The 7,639-nt window shown below is 34.5% G+C and overlaps 1 protein-coding gene across 1 annotated transcript in view; it reads right to left on the minus strand.

Annotated features, from left to right (window-relative positions):
* The window catches only part of LOC110026560, a 30,607-nt gene that overhangs the window by 20,119 nt on the left and 2,849 nt on the right, over nucleotides 1–7,639 (minus strand). The window contains exons 3-12 of the mRNA XM_020727539.1: nucleotides 6,532–6,565; nucleotides 5,834–6,070; nucleotides 4,921–5,207; nucleotides 4,628–4,798; nucleotides 3,807–4,556; nucleotides 3,587–3,681; nucleotides 3,416–3,475; nucleotides 3,037–3,125; nucleotides 2,882–2,947; nucleotides 1,860–2,465 (exon numbers count right to left, since the gene is read on the minus strand). Of these exons, the coding sequence (XP_020583198.1) occupies nucleotides 1,860–2,465; nucleotides 2,882–2,947; nucleotides 3,037–3,125; nucleotides 3,416–3,475; nucleotides 3,587–3,681; nucleotides 3,807–4,556; nucleotides 4,628–4,798; nucleotides 4,921–5,207; nucleotides 5,834–6,070; nucleotides 6,532–6,565 (2,395 nt within the window). The remainder of the gene's footprint in view (nucleotides 1–1,859; nucleotides 2,466–2,881; nucleotides 2,948–3,036; nucleotides 3,126–3,415; nucleotides 3,476–3,586; nucleotides 3,682–3,806; nucleotides 4,557–4,627; nucleotides 4,799–4,920; nucleotides 5,208–5,833; nucleotides 6,071–6,531; nucleotides 6,566–7,639) is intronic.

The raw sequence follows: 7,639 nt of genomic DNA on the forward strand, positions 1-7,639 counted from the left end.
CAAGCACTTCCATTTCATGGGTTGACTTCTTTTTATAGGAAATTTCAACTTGATAGCAACGCCTTTGACAGAACTCCACAAGTTAGAACGATTCGCTTAGTCAAATGAAACACAGACTAGCTTATAGACATTGAAGAAACATATACTCAATCTTATGTTTTATTTCTTCCAAATTTCATCCAAATGAATAAGGTGAATTGTGAAGCGTCCAATATGAGGAATTTAAGTTGTATTGAGTCAAAGAGGTCATCCCATAGCAATCTTTAGTAAGAAGCTAAATGATTGAATGCAAAAGTACTCCACCTATTACAAGAAGTTTAATGTTCTAGAGAAAGTCATTAACCATAGGAGTCGTTATCTACTGGCAAATGACCGACTAAAAATGGTGTATGCAAATGCATGTGTTGTGTAAATAATATAGAGTATTATTCCCACGATAATCACAATTAAAAATTAGGATAAATTAATTACTAATTTAATATTATCAAATTTTTTATTCAATAACTAATAAATTTAGGATCTGATTGGGGCAGCTGCAGTTGTTTGAAGAAACAACTATGAAGCTGCAGCAGAAGAAATTGTTATTCAAACGTTGTGGTAGCAATTACAAATTTATTTTAATTTCAAAAATGTCAAACCGCAATTTTCTGGTAGTCATCACACTTTAACAGGTCAGGTTGAAAAAAAAGCTTTCTACCATAGAAATTTTTATCAAATAGCAATAAAACAGTTCCCCAAACAGAATTGTGAGAGCAGTCAGAAAAGCAAAGCAACCAGAAAGTGTCCCAAACGGACCACCTGGATGATTTCAATGGGTGGATGGGGAAAGGTTGGTTGCTATATAGCAATAGGGAAAGCGGAGGGAGTTGCGGCAGTCTGCAGGGATGCGGGTTGGACCTTGTTGTAGTAAGCAGGTAGGAGTCTTAAACAGACCGAAACAATATGTAAAAGCCAAAACCTATAACTAAAATCAAACAATTAATGTATATACTATCTAATATAAATATATTTGAAAAAAAAAATCTTGTGAAACTAATCAATCCAGGCCATCTGTCATAAAGGTGGATCGAAAAAAAGGCCATATATTTGGATCATGGCTTAGCTCATCAGTTCAATCCAAGTCAAAATTTAATTTAATTTTCAAGCAAGCTTCATTAAACAAATTCACAACCCTTAATACAGGGAGGTGAAGAGCAAATTCTAAAATATAAATGTGTCATCTATAGAACTATTTTTTAACTTTTGGTACATATTCTATGATTGAAATCAATCCACAAGCTACACTCCAAACAAGATATAATAGTCATAATCATACTAAATTGTTTTTTTTCTTTTTTTCTTTTTTTCTTTTTTTGAAGGCAATCATAATCAATTGTTATCACCTGCATGAAGATGATTTGGAAAATTAGGTCTTTTCATATTTATGTGTTTGAGGCTATTGCCTTCTAGCATATTTTATCTTTACTACACAGGAGCTGTTAGACAATACAGCCAGATTTATATGCCCTAGGAACTATTTAAACATTTTATTATTGTCATGTATGGCCTACAGGTCATCTCTTATAAAGAAATCTATTAGGGAAAAAAATACACAATTTTTAAAATGATGTTCCAATAGTAGATTAAACATTATTTCAATAGTCTCTAGTCTAGACTGACGAGTAATATTCATTTCAATAGCATATACTTCAGATAAAGTTCTGATAGAGAAGCAAGTAATCTGCATGAAGATAGTCCACTAACCAGTAAAAGAATTAAATGAATTGAACCAGAGGAAAAAAGGCAAATTTTATCAACAGCATGAAGCACAAGATAACACACAAAATTAGAAATATTCTTAAATCAAAATAAAAACTTACCACAGATTCAACTTCAGGGTGAATGCCAATTTCACTCAGTTCAACAATAAGCCTGTCATTGATGTTCATTTGGTTGTACTGAAACACAGTGCATGCTCCGTTGGATGGTGTTGTCTGCTTTGGCACCAGTTGCTTCGGGGTTAGCTGAAAGTTTGATGATGTTTTACTGTAAGTTTCCATGATGCCATTAGTTCCCGACCTCTCAGTTGAAGTTAAATAAGGGAATCTCCAATCTTCATCAACTTTATAACAGTCTGAAGTTCTAGCAAATTGGCTATCCCCCTGCAACTGCAGGTTCAAAACTTTAGATTTCAAACCTTTTTCAAGCTCAAACTGTGTATCATTGCAATCCTCGAATGAATATCCTTCCCCATAGTCAACAGTGCTGCAAATATTTTCGATATCTTCTTCTCCAATTATGGCAGACAGAAGTGTCTGGCAAAGTGAAACTCCACTGTTTGAAAGAGGACCAGTATGTCCAGTATCCTTCATAAATCCCCCTTCTCTATCACATTCGTAAGAGCTAATTCCATCAGACAAGCTAGTGCTTTTCCATGCATTAGTACCAACTGGTCCTGAAGACATTGGGACAAGCTCAAGATCAACCTGAAAATGAAATAGAGGAGCTCAGATCTTGTAATTACACCATAAAATGTCTCCAGTTTACGCAAAAAAAAATGATCATTTAAGAGAATGTCAGACAAAAGGGTCCCAATGGCATTGTGAAGTGTTCACGATCAACTTGGAAAAATGAGAAAGAGGAACTCATACCAGTTGATAGCAGTATAAAAAACTCCCCACTTTATGCAGAAAAATGGTCAATAAAAAAAGATGTACTAATATGTGAGCCTTCGTTAAAAACAAAAATTGTAAAACCATGTAGATAGAACCAACTATTGGGCAGAAAAATCATTGTATGAAAATAAAAATTTGCAAGAAAAAACGTAAAGTATAAGAAGTTTAGACCTACAACATCAACATAATTTTCACCAGAAATGCTATTGACAACAAAATATGAATACCTTTAATTTCTGAAAATTATCTTCATCAACATGGGTTCTTGCTGCTGACTCATCGGTAAGTTGGATCTGTTTGGTTAAAAACAATTATCATACACATCTTAACTGCATAAATAGAAGGAGGTCAATATGACTGCTGGGATGTATCCAATTATTACCTGTTCGCGCAAGAAAGCTATGTCTTCTGAGGAAACAAAACTAAAGACTGGCTCTAATTGCTTCCAAAATGAACTAGAACAAGCCCTTCCTGATCAACAACAAAAAAAAAGAATCACATACATGAATTTGTTAAAATAGAAAGTTTTGCCCCATACATGATGGGGGTGTACACAAGGGTCCACTTCTTGTAACGTATGAGAAGGTATTTTTAGATGGCTGCATCCATGCTTCAACAAGAAGCACTTTCATGATTCAAAATAATGATCTCAATATCATAATGGAGGCAACCTGATTGTCGGATCATGTTTTTCTTAATATGTGATATTTTCTCCAAAAATTTAAAGGTAAACTGTAGTTTCACGAAATGTAATGTAATACCAGTATCAACGGCGGCAGTTGCTGCAGCCACAAGCTCGTCATGATCATCAAAAGCTTCTTCTGAGATAAGAAAGCACAAATGCAAAACAAGAATTAAGGAAACACATAAATTATAATGGAATATTCCTCTATAGCACGTGAGTGATTAGTTTTTGAGCCATAAAGAGGTACCAGATGACTCCATTGATAAAACATTAATCGACTGCTTTGGACGTGTGTAAGATTTACGCTCAGAAACTTTCTTGATATGCTGACGATCTGTCTTGCTGAGAAAAAGGAAAAATTAGAGAATATTATTAGTGCAGACGTGAGCTGAGGCAGCAATTAACTTCACACTTTGAAGTGATGCCAAAATGTTTTATTTATTAAGTTAGATGAGACAACTAATCACCTTTCAACCCTTTCGGAGCCATGTCTGACACTTCTCTGCTGTTTGGCAGTGACAGCCTCACCAAGCTTCTCAACTCTTGCTGCCAAACCAGACCTAGTAGGAGCAATACCTCTTCCAGTCCTCCCTTCCCTACAATCACCATCTCCACTATCCTCCTCAACAGTCATCATATTCTTCCTTGATGCCATGATAAAATTTGAAGATTTATGAACAGTTTGACCAGATTTATCCTCCATTTCTCTGCATTTATTTACCTTACATTTTACCTTGTTTACTTGAAAACCTGATTCCTCACTTTCTGACAATGAAGCTGAGGCCAAACTATTATCGCCTCTTATTTTACACTGTTGGGAAGCATTCAAAGATGTATGCCTTGCCTCCCCTAAACTATCATGATGAATGGAAACATCATCTAAAGGCTCTGATACAGAAAACTCATCATGGCTTGAAAAAAGGGGGGAGAGACTTGATCTTCTTGAAGATCGGGAAAACTTTTTTGGCCTTTGTACAGCCCAATGCCCTACAGGAGGTGATGATGACGTAGCAGAAGCTGCTCTTTTCCTATTATTAACACCAAGCGCATTGAGCTTCTCTGTAGCTTGAGGCTGCTCCATATCCTCAGGATTTCCCATAACTCGAAGGACGTTGGCTGATCTTTTTGGCAATGCACCTGGATTGGTCCGTGTTCTCAAAGAGCCAAATTTTAAAAAAGATGGACTTGCAGCACTCCTATCTTCTCGGCTGGTAGGCCTGAAAATCCAAAAATGGTGTTAAAAAAACCATTTCAAAGCTAAATATATTGGAAAAAATAAATATCTTACTTGGTAATAACTTTAACGGAGGCACTTTCAGTCTCTGGACAAAATCGTACATCCCTTTTGTCATTCTGAAGCGAACCATTATTAAGTTCATTCCTAAAGCGCATACTGGAAGCATGTTGAGGGCTTGTGTCTAAATTTCCAACCATTACAGCACTCCTATCGGATCCTGGCCTGTAAAACTTCAGTTAATCAATCCAATCTCCAGCTTTAAATAAATAGAAGCAATTGAAAAGCAAAAAGAAATTCCTGAAACAAAGAAGTTTATATAAAAATTGGAACGTCAAATATTGTACCTGAAACTGTGTGCATGACTAATTCTTGGCCGGGCATCAATGCCAAGCTTATGCTGCATTCCTCTTTTAGCTTCCCGTTCAGCGCCTTGTGATCTAGATAGCCTTGAACCTGAAGTATCAGATTTTATTGCAGAACGCTTCTTCTTCAATTTTGACCTTTCCCAACCATCAGCAACTGGTGAAAATGCTCCATCATTTTCGACCAAATGTGTTGTACTTCCGCTTATGAATTTTACAGCATCTTTATCCCTCTCAAGAAGGCTGGAAGCTCTTGCAGTGCCATTAGTCTGTACATCCATCTAAATAAAACATATATATATATATATATATATATATAATATATAATATTTCTATCAATAATTGTTGAGAATGCTCAACAAAGAAGTAAATTATGAAGAAACGCATCATTCAATAGTTTCTCCTCTTAAATGATTAACGTTGTGAAATTGTGGAAATTATGATGGTGCAAGTTCTGGTTTTCTTTCTGTGAAACATTATGCGTGGATGAATGGTTGAGAAGTATAAAAATTTTAGCAACGTGTCAGTTAATATCAAGACTATCACAAATAACTGACTATAACTGTGTCCATTTAAAAAATTCAACAAAAAATCCCAAGCACCATGGAAGCATGAAACACTATCATGAGAGATTACAACCATCGTAAACTGAGCATGAAACACTATCAGAACACTTATTAAGATGAATGCAAATCTTAACATGGCATCAAGGAAGAATAGGATGACTGTAATGTTCAGCATTGTTCATGCTTAAAGATCTTGAATGCAACAGAAAGCATAAACAGTATAATGAAATGTCAAAAAAGCAACATTGATTATCAAAATAACAACAGATTCCAAGCATAAATTTTCAGTCACAATGAAGTGGAAGCAAATTCAAAAAGAAAAGACATACTTCAAGCGGAGAAGTTCGACTCCTTTTGTTTGGTACTTCAACTTTAGACTTTTCCTCTCTTTCGGGCATCTCAAGGCCACTTCCTGAAGCAAAACTTTGGAGTCCGGTCTTAAGAATGTTTCCTCCTTGATATAAACCAGTGGTCCGCACATTAGATGATTGGCCAATTCGAGAGCGCTTTCTTTTTTGCTGCCAGAACTTATCAATCATTGAACAAGCAGCATCAAATGTCTTTCCCTGTAAGAACAAGCATTTGAAGAAAAATAAAAGACGCTGACCAGAAAGGAGAATTAAAAGAAAAATAAAGATTAACAATGATGCAAAGGATGAAATTTCAAGTAGAACTCCAATGGTTCATGAAAAAACAGTCCCAAAAGCATTTCTATTGTAGGCAGTAGCATGGTTCCAATCTCAACGCTAGAAATTTTTATCCAGAGTTCTAAAATTGAAGTTAGCATCTTTCTAAAAACAAAATGACCGGACTCGCTCTGCTACCAAACAGTAGCACATGTGTAAGTTCCAAGTAACATTGCAAATATCCGAACAATAACCGAGTTCAAAAAAAAGTCACAACATTACAGACTTCAAGGAGCATTTCTGCCATCATTTTAAACTTCTCTTAAAAAATAGTCATGAATAATAATGCAGTGAATAATCCTCCCTTCAATCCAATATTAGGAAGCAGTATGCAAACAAACATATTCCCAGACTGCAAAAAAACGGTTTCCATGGCTTGAAACAATGAATGCCAAGTTAATACAATCAGCAATTGCTCACAAACCACCCTTTAAAAAATAATCGGAATACTATCCAACTACTCAAATTAAAAAAGTTTCTATCTTCAAATCTAGCAATCATAGCACTATAAGAAATTAATATATTTTCATTTTAAATAAACCAAATGTTTCATAAGGTTGGATCTTACTAAAATCAAGCATAAAACATGTCCGTTAACTTTGTTACAGAAAGTAACAATATAAAAGTAAGACATGATTTAATCAAAGAAAGTGCATGCAAACATATTCCCGGAAAAAATGATTTCTATGGTTTGAAACAATGAACTTCAAGTCAATGCAATCAGCAATTGCTCACAAACCACCCTTTAAAAAATAAACGACATACTATCCAGTTACTCCCATTAAAAAAGTTTCTATCTTCAAATCTAGCTATCATAGCACTATAATAAATTAATATATTTTCATTTTTAATAAACCAAATGTTTCATAAGGTTGGATCTTATTAAAATCAAGCATACAATATGTCAGTTAACTTTGTTACAGCAAGTAACAATATATAGCTAAGACATGATTTCATCAAAGAAAGTGCCAACAAAAAACGAAGTTGAAGAGCTAATTCTATCATTTGACAGAAAACCACACAATAATTGAAATATATATGATTTTCAAAATTTTTATTTTTAATTACTTATTCTTGAAATATATTACTTGCTCATTCAAACGCAACAAACTATGAAAGTTAAAATAAAGGACAAAGAAGCGTTAATGAAAATAATCTATCCAAAAAAGAAAAGCATGTTGAAAGAGATAAACAGACATGACTATAAGTTCATAATGATATTATGATTTTTATTGGTTTAAACACCGATGTTGAAAAAAGTTGAATGAAGCAACAGTAAGGTTCATTTTATCTTTAGCATCCTGAATGTTTAGGAGAGCAAATCTCTCCTTCCTAATTCATCTGTTTGTTTGCACACTGCCAAAGAGAATTAAGAATACTCCAACTTTCGGACAGTTCCAATAATACTACAGAAACAATAACAACAACAAGCCTTTATCCCACAAAGTG

The sequence above is a fragment of the Phalaenopsis equestris genome, unplaced genomic scaffold (assembly GCF_001263595.1).
Source record: "Phalaenopsis equestris unplaced genomic scaffold, ASM126359v1 Scaffold000378, whole genome shotgun sequence".
NCBI lineage: Eukaryota > Viridiplantae > Streptophyta > Magnoliopsida > Asparagales > Orchidaceae > Phalaenopsis > Phalaenopsis equestris.